The 17,276-nt window shown below is 38.9% G+C and overlaps 1 protein-coding gene across 14 annotated transcripts in view; it reads left to right on the top strand.

The window, feature by feature from the left end:
• Positions 1-16,385, top strand: part of STX7 (syntaxin 7) — a 33,465-nt gene extending 17,080 nt beyond the window's left edge. For all 14 annotated transcript variants that reach the window (XM_068938332.1, XM_068938333.1, XM_068938335.1 and 11 more), the window contains 8 exons: positions 4,807-4,876; positions 6,839-6,929; positions 8,655-8,792; positions 9,500-9,552; positions 10,275-10,365; positions 11,790-11,862; positions 12,753-12,835; positions 14,943-16,385. In XM_068938332.1, coding sequence (XP_068794433.1) covers positions 4,807-4,876; positions 6,839-6,929; positions 8,655-8,792; positions 9,500-9,552; positions 10,275-10,365; positions 11,790-11,862; positions 12,753-12,835; positions 14,943-15,035 — 692 coding nt within the window. In that variant the 3' untranslated portion in view covers positions 15,036-16,385. The remainder of the gene's footprint in view (positions 1-4,806; positions 4,877-6,838; positions 6,930-8,654; positions 8,793-9,499; positions 9,553-10,274; positions 10,366-11,789; positions 11,863-12,752; positions 12,836-14,942) is intronic.
• The last annotated feature ends 891 nt before the right edge of the window (positions 16,386-17,276 follow it).

Raw genomic sequence — 17,276 nt, 5'->3', positions numbered from 1 at the left:
CTTAAGAAGGCCTGTCTTGTAGCTGGACATATTGGCAAGTGGCCCAAATTAAGAACAGCCTTAGTTTCCCTTGTCTCATGCTAGGGATGAATACGGTGCTTGGTTATCCCTCAGTCCTACCAGAGAAGGTGAGTGGATTAAAGTCCCCTCTTTGTTTTCCTCCTCTTGGTTCTTTGTCTTTCAAATATTAGGATTTGACTCAAGGGTTTGGGTATTTTTCTTTTCTTCTGCCACTCCTAGGGTGTTACAGCCTGCGCAGCGATTGCTAATTCTTAATTAGGGTTAGCTTTGTTTGCTACTCTAGTCTTAGAGGCAGGGAGTTGTTTATATTTTCATTTTCATTTTATTATCAATTTGTTTTAATTGTGAAACTTCCTCTGGTCTTAAATATTTTCATGTTCAAGAAGTGCTACAATCAGTTATGTCCCCGGAGGTTTAGTTGTGGTAATGGAACAGCTTTTGCACAGACAGCTGAAAAACAAGCAAAGACAAGGAGAAAGGAGATAAAACTTTCCTCTTCCCCAGCCAGCTAAAAGCCAGCTGTTAAACAAGGACAGTGTGTGATTCAATATGTGAAATTTGTTTTTATCTACAGAATAAATGTGCATTACAGATCTGAGAGGAACATGTTTCCTTAATACTCCTACCTTTTAGAAAAATGTAATATTTCCACTGTTAGGTCTCACTGCCCTTGCAACTTCTGTAGAGAAAAATGAGACCTTTTATATGAGGCTGTAATACTATTTTTTCTGGGTCCTGTTGTGTTCTCTTGAACTAGAGGGAGAGCTTCCATTGTTGATAAATAGAATCACTGTTTGGCCTAGGAAAAGTAAACATGAGCTGACTCTTAACTAATTTTCTCAGCAGGAAATCAGGTTACATCTTATTGTTTATCTGGCTCATCATTAACCGCGTCTGACCTGTTCCTGAGCATGTGACTGCCCCAAGAGAGTAGCTGAGTAGTTTTCCTCAGCTAATAATTATATATTATGAGATCTAGATCAGGAATACTGTGCAGAGAAGTGAAAAATGTTATTAATATGGTATTGCTTCTTCCTAAGAGTTGCTTTCAGGTGGAAAGAGCAAGATTCTTTTCTTTTGCATATGAGATGGCAGTTGCTTGGAGAAAAGGTATTTTCAGAGTGGCATCTTGCTCCCTGCATCTTCCACTGCCAGAGCTCGGCAGAGGGACTTCCCTTCTGAGGTAGCTCGCTGACAGCTCAAGAGTCTGCTTCCTCAGGGCTGCTCACATGCCTTCCTTACGTGCAAGCGTCCACCTTGCTCTTCAGTGCAGACTGAAGACAACTTTGGGCAACTTTTGTAGACAACATCTGTGTTCATGTGGTGCGTGTACTTCCACAGCTCCTGGTTAAGGCCCAGCAGCTAGGTCTACCTGAAGTCCTATTATAGTGCCAGGCTTTGCGCTGAAATGGAATAAAATCATTCATGAGTTCCACACCTGCTCTGTTGTGGGGTTGGAAATGTCCAGAAAGACAGAAAGGCCGTTGGGAAGTAGTATTACTCATGCGTCCCAGAGCTCCTTATCTCTGCCCCAAGACATGGGAAGCGAGAAGAATCAGGAAGTGGGGAAGGGAAAACCATTAAGGGTGAGGTAACCTAGGAACCAGGGCAAACTATGCTCTGACCTTTGTTCTCTGACTGCTACTGGTGTATTTATGGTGTAGAGCTATGGCTTGGGGATTTAGACCTATGCCGCCGGCTGTCTGGGACCCTTGAGCCTTCCTGATAAATTGAAAGGCACCCAGGTAGCAGCCAGATGCCCTCATGCACCAGCCCGCGCTCATGGCCCAGGGGCGAAAGTCTGTTTACACCAGGGAGGCAGCAGCAAATAAATCCTATGATCAACAGAGAAGCTGGGAACTCTGGGGCCTCGGTCTTGTGAAGAGTAATCCCAGCTTTCCAGCAGTTTTGCACTCTTCAGTTCCAAGACCCACAACCCACTTGCTTCCCAAACGGGACAGTGGGTCATGGAAGGCGCCTACAGAGGCTTCTTGTGCTATAAAATAGTGCAAAGGATGGACGACTTTAACTTGCAGACTTGTGTACGCACTATAAATCAATTTAGGAAGTGCACCTTCTTTAGTTCCTGGATTATAGTGGTCCTACTGACTTGTTTGCTTCCTGTGTCCAAAATACCAAGCTTTTGGCTTCTCCGTGAGGACGGCATCGGGAGCGCTACTAAAGCCTGTAGCCCAAGACTGAGTTTTACCACTCTGCCTTTTTTCCCATTTGGTTACTTGAATAAGTTATGTTTCACCTTTCAGTGTGGTATATTTCGTATGAGTTAACAAGTTGAAGGAGAAATGCTCTTTTTTTGTGAGTAATATCCTTAATGTGAAAAGCAAAGGTGGGCAATGCTAAGTTAAAGGGAGCCCCGAAAAACTGCTGTCTGTTTAGTCCCTGAATTCTTCCTTTTTCCTGAGGTTTCTGAGCCTTTAAGCACTTTCACGTGTCTATGCTTACTTACAGGCTTCTTTGTAAAATGTGTTTTATTTCTTGTTGAATTCTTCAGTCGCAAGACTTGAAGCAGGATGAACTTCCCTCTGACTCCTACAATTACATAGCTGACCAGCTATGCTGTGCTGGTTTTTAATTTCCTTTCAATTACCTACTTGTGTTCTGTTTTAGAAGTAGGATACATAATTAATTAACTTGGAATGGAAATGTTTTACATAGAGGCTTTGTTTCAGGGAATTTTTCAAATAATAGCCTTCATTTAAAGCACACCTTGGCTTTTCACTTTTTCATTTCTAGTTAAATAACTCTATCTCTAGGTGGCAGTAAGACATTGGTAATTTTTCTGTCTGCGAAACAGAGGTTAACAGAGTGCTTGAAGTTTTTCTTTTTTTTTTTTTTTCCTCCAAAATACGTACAGAGGTGTTTTGACTTTGAAGAGGAATAGCGGAGCACCTTGGCTCTTTAAATCAGTTGAGAGGGTGTCCTTGAACAAATAAAACTTTAGAATGGTTTGCTTTGAGTTTTGTAGATATTAAAGTTAGTGAATTGAGACTTTGCTGAATTTGAAAGACAACATAGGCAAGGTACTTTGTTACTTTCTTTTTTTTTCCCCTTTGCTTTAAAACAATGCATTACGCTAGGCAGAAGAAGACATAGTTAACCAAAGTATTTATTTACCGGTAAGTGTGATCACTAGTGCATGTTTCAGACCTCAAGCCTAAGTTAACAAGTATTCAGGTTTCAGAAGCTCAGTGCCTGTGTGCTGGGGCCCAGCAGGTACTAAGCCCTTGGCCTACAGAAACCCTGAGCTTGCCGGCAGGTGGCGACTGTAGAAGGCATTCAAGAATATTCACTTGGGTCTTTATGTGCTTTTCAACTTAATTAAAGTGCAAGATGCGTGAAATTTACCTTGCACCAGTGTTCACCTAAGTAATTTTTGTCCACTTAATTCTCCAAAGGCTTTCATCTTGAATTTTTCATTCTGACTTCGTGCAAAACTTGAGCGCTTTCCCTTTTTTTTTTTTTTTTTCGTTAATATCTTCATTACCCTGGCTACATATGGAGAGAGCTGTTTGCAGCAATATTCAGCATCACAATGTTATGTAAAGCAGCCTAGCAAATCCAATATAATATATTTCACTGGAGACTTCTTATGAAACAAACATTAGAAATTCATAACTAAAATTGTCCTAAGGAATTCCAGTTTTATCTAAGCGCTTAACAAAAGTCGCAGATAAGTTTCTTATTGTCACTGAAGTTCTTTCTGTTACAAATCTCTTCCATGGTGTATGGAAAAATTCTCTTTTTTCATGGTTTTTGTCATTACTGAGAGATGCCTTTTACCACAAATTTAACTGTATTCAGAAAAAGAAAAGCTAGTGTGCTAGTAAAGTGAGGATCCTGTCATCATATTGTTATGTATGGTACTGACTGGGTGGTACACCAGTTTGCCTGGAGAGAGCCACAGCAATGCAGAGAAGACAAGTCTACTCCTGACTGAATTTGAGCAGAAAATAAGCTATTTTGCATATGTATTCTTCCTTGTTGAAAGATGTGAGACTGTTAAGCCAAGATAGAGCATGCTGAGAACATTAGTTTTACACTGTGATGAGCTGCATGTCCTGAAATGTCTGTCTGTCTGTTCTCCATGCTTTCCCGTGTGACAGTAAATACACTAAGCTGAAAGTAAGGCTCAGGTTAAGTGTTACTTTTCACAGTTCAAAGCTAATTTATTTCATAAAACGCACTTAAAAATTGCCAATGTTTTATGTCCTACAGTTAAATATATATGTACATATTTACAACAAGTGTCTCAAATTTTAAATTTAAACTTAGATACTAGAATTTTGATTCTGTCATGTCCTTTAAGCCCATGAATGCTTTGTTGCTGTCTCTTCGTTAATGCACTTTCTCTATGATAATATCATAACTGTCTTGCATATGTCTTTCCAAAATGGCATATGTAAGAATTATTAAACCAGATTAAAAATTGTGGTACTTATTTAAAAAAAAAAAAAATTAAAAGTAGTATTTTATATTTATTAGGGTAACACTACCACTTAGTCCTTAAATGGCATATTTCTGCCTAGAAACCTGAATACATTCATACCCTTTTTAAGAAGCCTTAGGCTTTGTCTTTAACTTGGCAAAAACTGTTATTGGTTGTTCGGGGACTTTTTTTAGTGGAGTCTTTGTAGTAAGTCAAACGAGTCATGCATATCAGCTTCTGTCAACTTGTATGGCTTGAGAATTGCCTAGCAAAAATGCATAAAGCTAAGGGAAAATTGTCTGTACCCCATTAACATTTATCTTCCTCTTTGCAAACAGCTGCAGAAATACAAAGAATACTACATCAACTTGGAACACCACAAGACACGCCTGAGTTGAGGCAACAGCTGTGAGTACTTCACATGAAAACCTCTAATTTCACTGCATCATAAACAATCTCCTGGTAGGTGATAGGGTGGGCTTTTTTTGTTAGGCAGCGTGCTTGATCTTGTTGAGAAAGGCAAGTATAGAGAAATGTTTGAAAATTAAATGTTGAGATGTCCTTTTGAAAATTAATCTTGGGTAGTCTTTGTGAAGTAGAGTCAGCTGGCTTGCCCAGCTACATTGCCTGCAGTATCAGTGCTTCTACAGAACACATGCCGTATGTCAGCAAGGGGAAGGTGACAGGATCAGAAAGCAATGCTGCAGGTAAAAAAAAAAAAAAAAAATGAAGAAAAAACCCAAAGCAAAACAGCCCTCCACACCCACCCAGTCAGGCCTTCAAATCTGTTTGTGTAGAGTTTCCCAGAGTAATGTTTTGAGGGTTTTGTGAGATGTGATACTGGGGGAGAAAGGGGAATGTCTTTGTCATGATGAAAGCTACAGGAAGAGATAACATTATAGTGTGAACATGTGCCAGAAATGCTAAAGAAAGCAGAAGTAAATTAAGGCTCAGTGGCAGTGCTATAGCTCAGACAGCAATAAGCGGGCTTTCATTAACGTGTCACTACCTGAGACGGTTAGCTGCTGTCCACTTTGTGGCACGGTCTAATGGACTTATCTGATTTATTTGTTTATTTTTAATCAAACTCCTGTACTACTTTAATCTCGGCACCATGCATGCACGTAAGCCGTATGTGTTGCACTGACCCTGTGGGTAAGAAAGTTGACAGTCTTCAGCGTGGCTAATGCTGCAGTGTAGCCACCGACTGGCAGGAGGAAGTGTGTATTAGACCAAAGGCTTCAAATTCATTTTGTGTGAACAACCAAATTGCTTTGTAATAGCCTGAGCTGAGAGCTCATAACATTATTCACATACAATCCACAGTGGATGCCCTAGTGGAGACTATGAATGGGTGAAAAGCGACATATGCAATTTGTACACAGATTAGGCAGGATCTAGGCTTCAATTCACAACTGAAAAAGCTAGAAACTATTGTGACACATACCAGTCCCTTTAGGAGGGTAACATGTGGTAAATTTCCTTGAGTTTTCATTTGTCACTTTTTCATTTGTCTGAACATTTGACTCTTTCTTTCATGCTCATATGTAACTGTAAGAGTTATTTGATTATTTTCAATGCTGTTGTTGACTCTGCTAGTAACTTTCCAGATAAAACCTTTTTATGCCCATTGGAGAGGAGGGGTAGAAAAGCAGGGGAACAATTTAAGTTGCTCAGGGAAAAAAAAATAAGAAGGCTAGTTAAAGAATGTGTGATAATAGACGCAAAGAGAAACAAAAAACAGGAACAGCAGTGCTCCTAAAGGCAAGGATGTCTTTTAAGCCCTGTTAACTGTATTGGTAAACAATTAATAAAATGTTCAGCTACTGCATAATTGGAAAATATAGATCTCTCTGTATAAGCTTTCCACTAAATATCAAGAATTGATCTTTCATGGACTATGATCCTGGAGTTATATCGAGGCCAAAGTATGTTCTTCCCCACAGAAAAACTTGGCCTTTTCTGCAGTTATTCTGAATTCTATTTTATCAAAAATAAGCAGGCATTTCACAATTTTTGAGATCGCTAGCCTCAAAAAAACAATGGAAAACTATGTTTAGATATTCAGAGTAACTAGGAACTTACTGTTGAATGTTATGCAAATAATACAGAAATCTCTAGAAAAGGGGCGGGGGAGGTGGAGGCAAGTGATGAATTGTGCTGTTACGTTAGGAGCATGCATTCTTTGGTGTCTGTCTCGCCTAGCATCCAGAGTGATCAGTTGCCATGATGGCTTTACAGTGAAGCATGGAATGAAAATGGGCTCATGCTCTTCAGTGAGGCATTTAGTGCTACTACTTTTGTACGCATCAGTGAAATTTGAACAAAATAACCCACGAGTCTCTAATGAAACTTTGCATTTGCTTTCAGGCAACAGAAGCAGCAGTACACAAACCAGCTTGCCAAAGAAACTGACAAATACATTAAAGAGTTTGGATCTTTGCCTGCAGCAACTGAACAGGTATAAAACCACCAAAGACTGCAGCTTGTTTGACCGTAACATTGGCTCATGCAGAGTATTTGAATGACTTCAATCTGTGTGCCTATTTTTGTACTCCTCACCAGGCTTTCAAAGTTGTATTTTGTCAATCAGTGCACTTGCATGACAGACAATTATAGCACAGGTGTATTTTGTTGCAGTGGAGACTTATTGCAAAGTCCTTTTTCTGTACGAGGAGTGAAGTAGTCTGACTAAAATGGCAGGAATTTAGGCAGTACCTTGTGCCTGTGGTTGGAGGTAGGTGGGCACTTTGTAACCTGTAGCAGTGATGTCAAGTCTGTCAGACTTAGCAGGCACTCTGACTACCTGCAGTGGCAGGGAGTTGGGTACTGTACCTATTTGTCTGGCCAGTGGCCACACCTGTTCACATACTGTCCAAAGAATTTGCCCAGTAAGTCTGTTCTGCATAATTCAGATCAAGCTATGCACTAGATCTTGTCCACAGGTTTTTCCTTTCTTGGAGCAATAGCAGAGAGAAGTTATTACTAAAATAACTCGTGCAGTCTTTAAGCTGCATCTTTCCCAGGTCTGCTGTGAAATCTGGACAGGAAGTAACATGCAAAGTGGCTGTTGTCATTAGTGCACTCCTGGCTGCCATTCTGTGGTTTCTTATCCTAATGCAATCTATAGCTAAAATAAGAGAAGACTAATGGGATACCAGAAGGTATTGATGCAAGTTATTGCCACTCAAACAACTTATCTGGTCTGTGGCTTGTTACCAAGGAGTCTTTAGGAAAATGAATTATCCTGATATACTGAATTCAAATGGCAGTCCATGTTCCACATGTGCTCAGCCTGTCAAGGAGTAAACTTCTAATGTTGTTTAAACCTGATCTTAGCATATAACCTCCAGTTCAGTCAAAATATATTTTATAGTTTCTCTGTTGCTTGATCCGGGAGCTGAAAAGTTGATGGTGGTATGTTTTACTGTTTCATTTTACTCCCTTTACCATGAGCATCTTCATCAAGGATACCTTGCAATGAAAAGCACAAATAGTGGATTGATAAATTGCAAAACATAGGCTCTCACAAATTTGGAAGGAAGGGTTGTTGTAATGTATACGTGTAGGGAAATCTAATGGAGATTCTCCTGAGTGCCCAGTATTCCTCTTGCCTCCTCCACACCTTCCTCAAAAAATAAAACTAACAGGTTATAACAAGTTTTTCTGTAACAGTTTTTAAGCGCTGAAGAGGGAGTGTGAGCCCACTTCTAAGTGCAGCTCAGTGTATGTTTCCGGAATGTATTTTAAAAATACATGGGGAGTATGTTTCTCCACCCCCCCATCAGTCTGTTTTGCATACTTTAGGATTCACAGTATCAAAATATTTCACACTTAAATGATGAATTAGTTTTATAAGAAATAGGAAGTAAGGAAAGTAGAAGCTTCCCCTGTATCGTCTTATGGAACATTGTTTGACCTGGCCCTGCCCATTGCTCGTTTCCAGCTGTTTAATGAAACTAAATGCATCAATTTCCTCTTTAAATGTTCTAAGTTATGGTAGAGTTATGTGATCTCAGAGGGAAGGGAGGTTTGCGCATGCAGCTTCAAATGGTTTTTAGACAGCTTTCTCTTATTCCTATGTAAAAAATGCGTATATGCCTTAGACAGCATTGAGCAGGCTGGAAATGGCAAAGCTTGGGAAAACCTGAGCTCATTTGACTTGGTGAAACTTTTTATCCTATAGCGTCAAAGAAAAATACAGAAAGATCGTCTCGTGGGGGAGTTCACTACAGCACTAACAAATTTCCAAAGACTCCAAAGGCAAGCTGCTGAGAAAGAAAAAGACTTTGTAGCCAGAGTAAGAGCCAGCTCAAGGGTGTCTGTAAGTATCAGAAAATGTGCTGTGTTGTATTCTATTTACAGTGTCTTTGGTGGTATTTGGTGTTAAACTTGTTTCCTTAATGCAGCTTACGGGAGCTTGTATCTGACTCCAAGTACTCCAGAACGTGTGCAATGTGATTATAACTGCAGTTTTCTTTACTCACTTCTATGCATAGCTGAATCATTTTGTGGTGACGGCTGAATTAAGATGTAATGCAACTCCCCGTAACCTGTTACATTTTCCTTGTCTGTTTTTGCACAAAGTCATGAACTGCCCCTGTGTTTGTGCCCTTACAAAAGCAATTTTTAGCAGAACTTGCAATGCTTTTCCTGGACCTTCAGATAACAACAGGGAAGAATCACTTGCCATATCTCTCTATGTTGTTGAAGTGGAGAAGCGCCTAGGAGCCTGAGATGTTGAACTTTTCCTTGCTAGCATGTCAATTTTGCATTTTTACGCTGTGCCAAATACATGTTGCTATACTTGTAAATTCTAGCAGGCAGTTACTAAACTGATTGTTTTTGCTTGTACTTCGGCTTTCTGCATGCGTAGAGGAAAAACAGGCTGACATGTTAAATCATGTTTCAGTCTGAAGTTGACTTAATATAAACTTTGTAATATTAACTCATTGTAGGAATGCTGACAGTGTTCCTTTCAGGTCCATAAAACTTTTTTTTTTTTTTTTTTTCCTAACACCGATTATGTAGGGTGGTGCTCCTGAAGACAGCTACAAAGAAGGAGCGCTTGTTTCTTGGGACAGGTAGGCTGCAACTGCGAATAAGTCTGGGCTTAGCTCAGAATAGTAAGTGGCCTGAAGGGAAACCAGCTGTAGATTGTACCTTTTTCTGAAGGGAGTGGGGACAGGCTGCTCAGTCCAGCTTCCTTCCGTGGGGCAAGTGTGGGGAAGAGGCTTCTTGGTGGGACTAGTGGGAAGAAAAAGGAGCAGTTCACATGTTCTCCTCCTCCTTTCCGTACTCCACTGTGACTCATCTCCTTAAGCTGCGCCAAATCCATATCTGGGCTTTGTGTCACCCGAACTTAGGTAAGCACAGTCCAACCTGTAAATAGAGTAAAACTGTTAAGCTCTGGTGAAAGGATCTAACGTTTGCTTGATCTGTTACTTCATGCTGTCCAAGAGCTGCATCTCAGCCTCAGATTCCATTGGCAATGACCAACTTACTTTTGCCTCACATGGGTTTAATCCCTGCAGTTTATAATTCAGAAGAAACTTTGTCTGTGCATTCATATGTGGAATTTCCAACCAGCTACCTCAATGCTATGTGTAACTTTACTATGAAGTAGCCTATAACAGCAGCTTCCAGTATCAAAAACGTGACTGTTCAGACCTCTTTTAGCTAAACATGCAAGGGTGAAAACATGCATTTTGTTAACTGTTATGGAAAGTTTACTCCATGTATTTGACTGTCATCTGATTTATTTCTCATTGTGGCTGCTTGATTATGATGAATTTTTGTTCAACAGTCAACCTCAAGCACAAGTGCAAGATGAGGAAATTACAGAAGATGACCTCCGTCTCATTGAGGAGAGAGAATCCTCCATTAGGCAGCTTGAAGTATGTATGAGAGTTGTGTGGCTTTAAAAAAGATTTAAGAATATGCTTTTAATATTTCCAAGGAAGAATCGTTCTTACCGGCATGAGCGTTAGTTGCAGAAATTAATCCCAAGGGGTTAGGGTGTTTGATTTTTTTGGTTTTGGTTTATTTTGTTACTGCTTAACCTGCAAATATTGCCATTACCTGATACATGAAATATGCACTAGAAATCTCCTGTATGAAAGCTATGTTTTGCTACTGCGTTTAATTTCACCGATTCCGTTAAGGAATTGAAAAGTGCTCATGTGATTACAAGGAAAAATACATCTCATGTTTTTTCAAACAGACGTTTGTCATGTTATGTAATTTTTTTACAGGATAATTATAAATAAAGCAAAATCATACCCTTCCTCCCGGGTATTCCCAAATATATTGTTTGACATCTTTGTTTTGTAAGCAGGTTTTTTTAACGCTTCATCTGGAAATAGAGATGCCCTGTTTCATTTAAACTTCTGTAATTAAGGGCTTGTCAAAAATTTGAAAGCATTTAACATCAAGATTTAAAGTACACAAATAATTGTCTTCAGTGTGCTGAAATACTATCGTCAAGACACTTTTGTGAAAATGAAATGAATTTTTCCAGCCAATATGGAATTCACATCTCTACCATCAATAAGAAAGATCTTAGAATAGAGGTTTAGCAGGAAATCCTGCTGATACACTTGGCAAAATCCATTCTGTTCTATGAATGAGGTCTGTGATAACCTCTTTCTGTCACCCATGCATTAACATACAGTGAACTAACCAGATATCAATCGTCGGTTAAGAAAGAGCTCATATGCACAGTAATAATGTGACATCTATCATTTCATCGTAACCAGATGGTAATGGTGTAATATAATATTAAAGTGCAGTAGCCCGGCTCCATATTATAGTGATCATTTCTGTAAACTGTGCTTATTATAAAGTGTGTGTGTTTAATTTAAGAGATGTACTAAAACTAATGCAGAACACTTTCTCCATATGCTTTTATTCATTTAACATCAATTGATAGCTTTTAAACTAAGTTGGCGTAAGCCTGCCCCTAAGGTGAAATAAGGGTATTTCAGATGGAGTGTTGCACAAGCTAAATTTAAAATCTATTCAGTTAAACTAAGTTTAAAATTTTGTGTGTAGACAAACTCTCAGCAATATGAGAGATCTCATTTTGTGATATGATGTGAAGTCTGTTTTGTGCACATATTCATCTTCAGTCTGTTAGATTATAATAAATTTGACTTGTAGTACAAGAAACTTCCAAATAATATTATTAAGGCTTTTTTTTTTTGTACAATAAAGAATCATAGGTGCATATTCTGGAAGAGCAGCAGTATTTTGTATCTAAATATACAGAGATTCTGTAAAATGTTATGCCAATTAATGTGATGATTTTTTTTCCTTGCAGGCAGATATTATGGACATCAATGAAATTTTCAAAGATTTAGGAATGATGATTCATGAACAAGGTGATGTGATAGGTAAGTCCAATTCAGATATTGTCTGAAAAGTTGTTAAATCATGTACATAGAAATGCTGTGATGCAGGGAGGGAAAAAATTTGTTCCCATCATCCACGTGGTGGAAAGCATTAACAAAGAAAAAAGCTAAACTGAGAAATAGAATTTTCTTGAAGGAAAAAAAAAAGAGAACCAGAAAATTAATTTAGGGAATTTTGCCGTTCTGACTAACGGTATAAGTATGCAGAGCCAGCTAAGGTTCCTTTCCACCCTTCAGATAGGCTTATTCTTTTCCTTAAATATGGTCACACAATGTTTTCTGAGTTTGCTGCTAAGCCACGCTGTTGTCCAGTGCACGTTTGCAGGGCTTTTTTTTTTTTTTTTTTTTCTTACCTCCATCTTCCACTGTAATATGTTCAAGATCCCGTCAGATTTTTCCAGGGAAAACATCTGTGCCAGTAGGATTGAACACCAAACTATATTCATGGCTCTTGCAGTGTTTCCCCTGAGTTCTTCCCCTGAGCGAAAATGCCTTAGGCATTTTCTCTAAGCAGAGGTAGTCATTAGCAAGTGAGAGGAGACAAGAAAGTATTGAGGGAAAGTTTCTACCCTAGTCTGTTTCTGAGGCTCAGTCTTGCTTCTAGAACAGAGGAGCTCTTAACTGACAAAGAAAGTCAGGCACTTAATCCTTGGTTGGTTCAGAAATTAACTTAGGCCTACGCAAAACATTTAGTATAAGGAAAGTCAAACTTCCGTAATGCACAATATAATGTTGATAATTGAATGATGATAAAGATATTGACAATTGTGGAGGACTGCTATTACAGATGACGTCAATTGTATTTCAGCATTCCAACCCTTTGGTTGGGTTATGATTATTCAACATTTGAAATCTTTCTTTCTAAAATAAAGACAGCATAGAAGCCAATGTGGAAAATGCAGATGTACATGTCCAGCAGGCAAACCAGCAGCTGGCGAGAGCAGCGAACTACCAGGTAATGTCAATGCCAACTGCCAGTTGTGTGTAACTGTCCTCTTTCAGTAGTCCTGACTCCCACTTACTTTTGCAGTTCAAATTTTGCTTAGCGTTTTCCTCAAGGCTTTGGGACTCGCTTAAAGGTTTATGATTAGGATAGGGCAGTATTTCTAGGTCACTGTGAAACAAAAGTCAGTGACCTCTGTAAGCTTTGGGTCTCCTGTAAAATTAACTCGGTTATTTCAAAGCACTGGGAGTTTTACCCTTAGTTTAAAACAAAAACCAAAAAAAAAACCACTTCTTTACAGTCCAAGAAGAAAAGGGTTGACTGTGTGTGGAGAAGGAGCCTCTAGAGATCGTTGGGGGACTAGAGAATGCAGGCAGGGAAGTCTTCTGAAGACGCTGCCAAGTAGCATCAATTTTTGCTGTATATGTAAGCAAAATCTTCTTAAAGCTGTGTAAATTCTGCTACACTGATTCGAAAAACATATTTCAAGCTCTCAAACTTTTTGAAAAGCCTTCTAAAGACCTTTTAATACCTCCTCTTTTTAAAATTTTTGGCATTGATTAGAAATAATCTTATTAGTAATAAATCCTCCTTCTCTAGTCAAAGTTAGCTTTTAGATGTTTAAATCTTCTTACGTGTGCTTGTAGTAGCCAGGCCAGTAAATTGATGAAAAAACATTTGAAGGATTGCCTACTCATCTCAGAAGAAGTCGAGGAGGGGAAGGAGTGGAGGCATCGTCAATTTTTCTTTTGTTCCAGATGATATTACTTGGTACAACCCATTGTGAAGTATGAATGGTTGCTGTTGCTTTAGTGCTCATAGGAATGACAGTCAAGCGTAGGGTGAAATTACAGCGCCATGTCTTTAGTCCAGGACCTTGCCTACGTAGTGTTACAGGGATAATGTTTGACTTCAGCGCAGTGTCGGTAAGCAATGGTCTCCAGGATGGTAAAGGAACAGACTGGGAGTGTAAGAGCTGGAAGGAGAGAATCTGGCAATAGATAAGAGATGGAAGGGACTCTGTCAAAAAGATTGAATTCTAGCCAGTAAAATGGTGACACAGCTAAGGGAAGAGCTTTAGGTTGACAGTGAGAGGAAAGAAGTAACAGAGAGACTTAGCAAAACTAGAAGAAAATAGCTATGACAAGAAACTTAGTTGCCTGGGTGGTAGTGAGGTGGAGAAGTCTGTTCCAATGAAGAACAGAGACAGATGTAGTTCTGCAGGAAAAAACAAACAAACAGGCCATCTGTTACTGGAGGGGAAATATCCAGAAAAGCCTCTGCGAAATAGGGCAAAGCCTGGATTTGCTTTTGGAGCTGGGGCCTAGAATCCCAAGATCTGAGTGTTATCATCCCTTGGCTATCAGCAAAAGCCTGTGAAACCCACTGGTAAAGTGTATTATTCCCTTTCCTCCTGCTTCAGATAAAAAATGATGATCTGATCCTCATCTTGGTTGCTCTGCTATCTCAAGGGATAGACCTGTGTGGGAGACGTAAAAGTTCTGGGTATGCTCAAGACTTGCACAGTATTGTAGTGACATCAATATAACTGGATGTCTATTCAGGTCTTTTCCCCCTTTTCGGGCAAGTTGACCCTTAAGAAACTTCACAAAAACAACTTTAAAACACTATTAATGGATACAAAGTCTGTCTTCCAGAACTCTAGAACGGGCAATCCTTTGCCCCCTTCTGTGTATATATTAATATTGTATATATTAATAGTCTTTAAATAATTTTTCCAGAAGACCATTCCTGCTTCCTCTACTATGCGTATTGTATGTCTGTTTTCCTCTGTACATGGCCACGCGCTCTCACATTTTCTTTTCCCTGCTATTCTAATTATTTTCATGTATTGTCCGTGCTCCTGCCATTTTCTTTCCTTAATTTATTATGTATGCTAGAAATATCACTGAAATTGTTTTGTTGAATATAATATAACCTTAAATTTAATACGTGAATGGATTACTCTTCTTTTCTCAAACAGCTTTGTATGATTTATTGTTTGTAAGGACAGCATTTATTAGGATTACATAAGTGATAGGATCATAAAAGCATTTGACTAGTCTCCTGATCTTATGGTACTATTTTCAATCAACTTATTTTTTTTCTCTATTGGCAGCAAAGGTCCCGAAAGAAAATGTGCATCCTCATTCTTATACTTGCTATTGGCGCGTTGATTCTTGGAATCATCATATGGGTATCTACAAAATAAGTCTCTGGAGAAAGCATTGTAATTGGTATTTAAATTATGAAAGGAAATTCCTGCAGTCACGGTTTTCTCATTGTGAAGCTGAGTAAAATAATGGGTCTGTACTTCATCACACTTGCTTTTTTATGAGACTTTGTTTTGATCTGAGAAGTAACATTCTCAGTGCTCCAGTTGGTATAACTGCCTGCCCTTTTGGATGCGAGTGCTTCTTATCATTAAAATCAGTCAACTTCATAAACTGTTCTGTTAACTTAAACATAAAAACCTCCTAGGGTTTAGGGGGTTAATCAAAAATCCTGATAACTTGTTTTGAAGGAGGGGGATAGTTATCTTTGGGGGTATTGCTAAGTACTGCTGCCAAAACAAACTCCCGAATTGTTCCTTGGGGCAACAAATTCATATCTTGGACTTTATTTTTAAGCTAGTAGTATCTTTCTATCTCTTTCCCTTCCCTTCTGTCCCACCCGCCTGCCCATTTGTTATGGGTGGTTCAAGAATAAAAAGTAGGTTGCTGAAGTTGGTGTGATTTCTCTCTTTTAAAACTGAAGCTTTCAAATTAAGCCTTCAGTTTGCTTAAAATCTTTCAGATGCTTCACGTGTCTCTATGTGGCATTAAGTGCCATTATGTCTGGAAGTCTCCTGCAGAGGTGGGTCGGGTGGATGGTGTAATTTGTGAGTGTGGATTTCTTGTTTCAGTTCTTGCATTAAGAAATACTGTGTTTAGTGCGTGCACACCTGATACCTTCACGTCTGAAGTGAGCATCAATGAGCTTGGCTAGATGAAAACAAGTTCTAGTCTGTGAATTCTTAGATTTACTGGGAAGAATAGAAATTCCCAACTTCCTAACTACACTTGAATGTCGCTGTTCTGGAATCGCTGTGATTCAGTTTCTGTGAACAGACCTGAAGTTGTATGTGAGGTTTCTTATACAGCTGGGGAAAAGAAGATTACAAGTTAAATTTCAAGTTCAGCAGTGGTATTTGAAAATAAATTCATAATCAGTTGAACTGATTTGAACTGCTTAAGAAGTCTGATAATGCTTATAGCCTTTAAAATGACCTTTTTCCTTTTTGTGCCATTTTTTACTAATATATTAGAAATGTAACTGAACACTTTTTTGCCAATTAATCTATTTGCCTTTTTAATTAATGTCGGTGCACTAATCTGAAAAGTGTACAGGTGAAAAAGGCACTTAATCTGTATTTTATAAAGTTCTCGTACACTAGATTGGTAGAGAATGCACTGTCTACATGGTGAACTATGAAGTATTATTTGGGAACAATTTAACTGTAAACATAAATGAACTTCAGAATTGTAACTGTGCAACCAAAATAAAGGTCTCTTAAAGAGTACGTTTTTCTAATAGTTCCTTTTTTCAGAGTCTGTCTTTACAAGCACAGCTATCTTCTCTACTTTTATGTAAATGTTTGAAACTTTTCTGAATGACTCCAGAGAGTACCAGATCTGCTCGCTCATGAGCTCAGAAGGATCCACAGTGCGGGAAGGGGGCTTTTGTTGCTGTATCTGGATTCCAAAAGCAACGGAGGAAAAATCTTTCATTTTAAAGTGCATGATTATGGTCTACGTAACATGGAGAGCACCTCTGAGACTGAAAAGGGAATTTAATTTTCACATAGCTTCCAGTATGGGTACGGGGTATGGAGATCCCAGCTACTGCGTTCATGCGACTGCCTTTATGTTGAGAGCGATGCTGAGACTCCGTTTGACCTTAGTTGCCAAATAACCATCAGATATGATTTTGGACACTACCAGCCAGAATATAAGCTAGTCATGCTAATACTGTTTTCATTTCCAGATTACAGTAGGCAAAGCTAGAAGAGCAGTCAGCACTTCAGCCCAGTAGCTTTCTTTATGCTAGTCAATCAGCTGAAACTGACTTTGTAATACATTGACCTTGTAACTTCCCAGGGTTTTACACTGTTACACACAGCCACAAACAAGAATGACCTGGTCCAACTTTTCCAGGAGATCCTTTTCTCTATTGCAGTATCCACTTTTATCAGCAACTGTTTGATTTTTTGTTAATGTGCATGCGAGGGAAACACAACACTTCAGCAGAGCTTCAGCTTTTGACAGAGCAGTTCTGTCTGTGCTTGATAGTTATCATGTTTTGTATGCATTGCAAGTTGTCTTTGTTTTTCTACTAGCAGGGTTTTCTACTAAAAGACATATCAAGTTGAAGATTATTGTTCACCCTGGGATGGAAGTGATGTATTTTATGA

This window comes from Struthio camelus, chromosome 3, assembly GCF_040807025.1.
Source record: "Struthio camelus isolate bStrCam1 chromosome 3, bStrCam1.hap1, whole genome shotgun sequence".
In the NCBI taxonomy this organism is placed as follows: Eukaryota; Metazoa; Chordata; class Aves; order Struthioniformes; family Struthionidae; genus Struthio; species Struthio camelus.
This window is presented reverse-complemented; position numbering and strand designations above follow the sequence as displayed.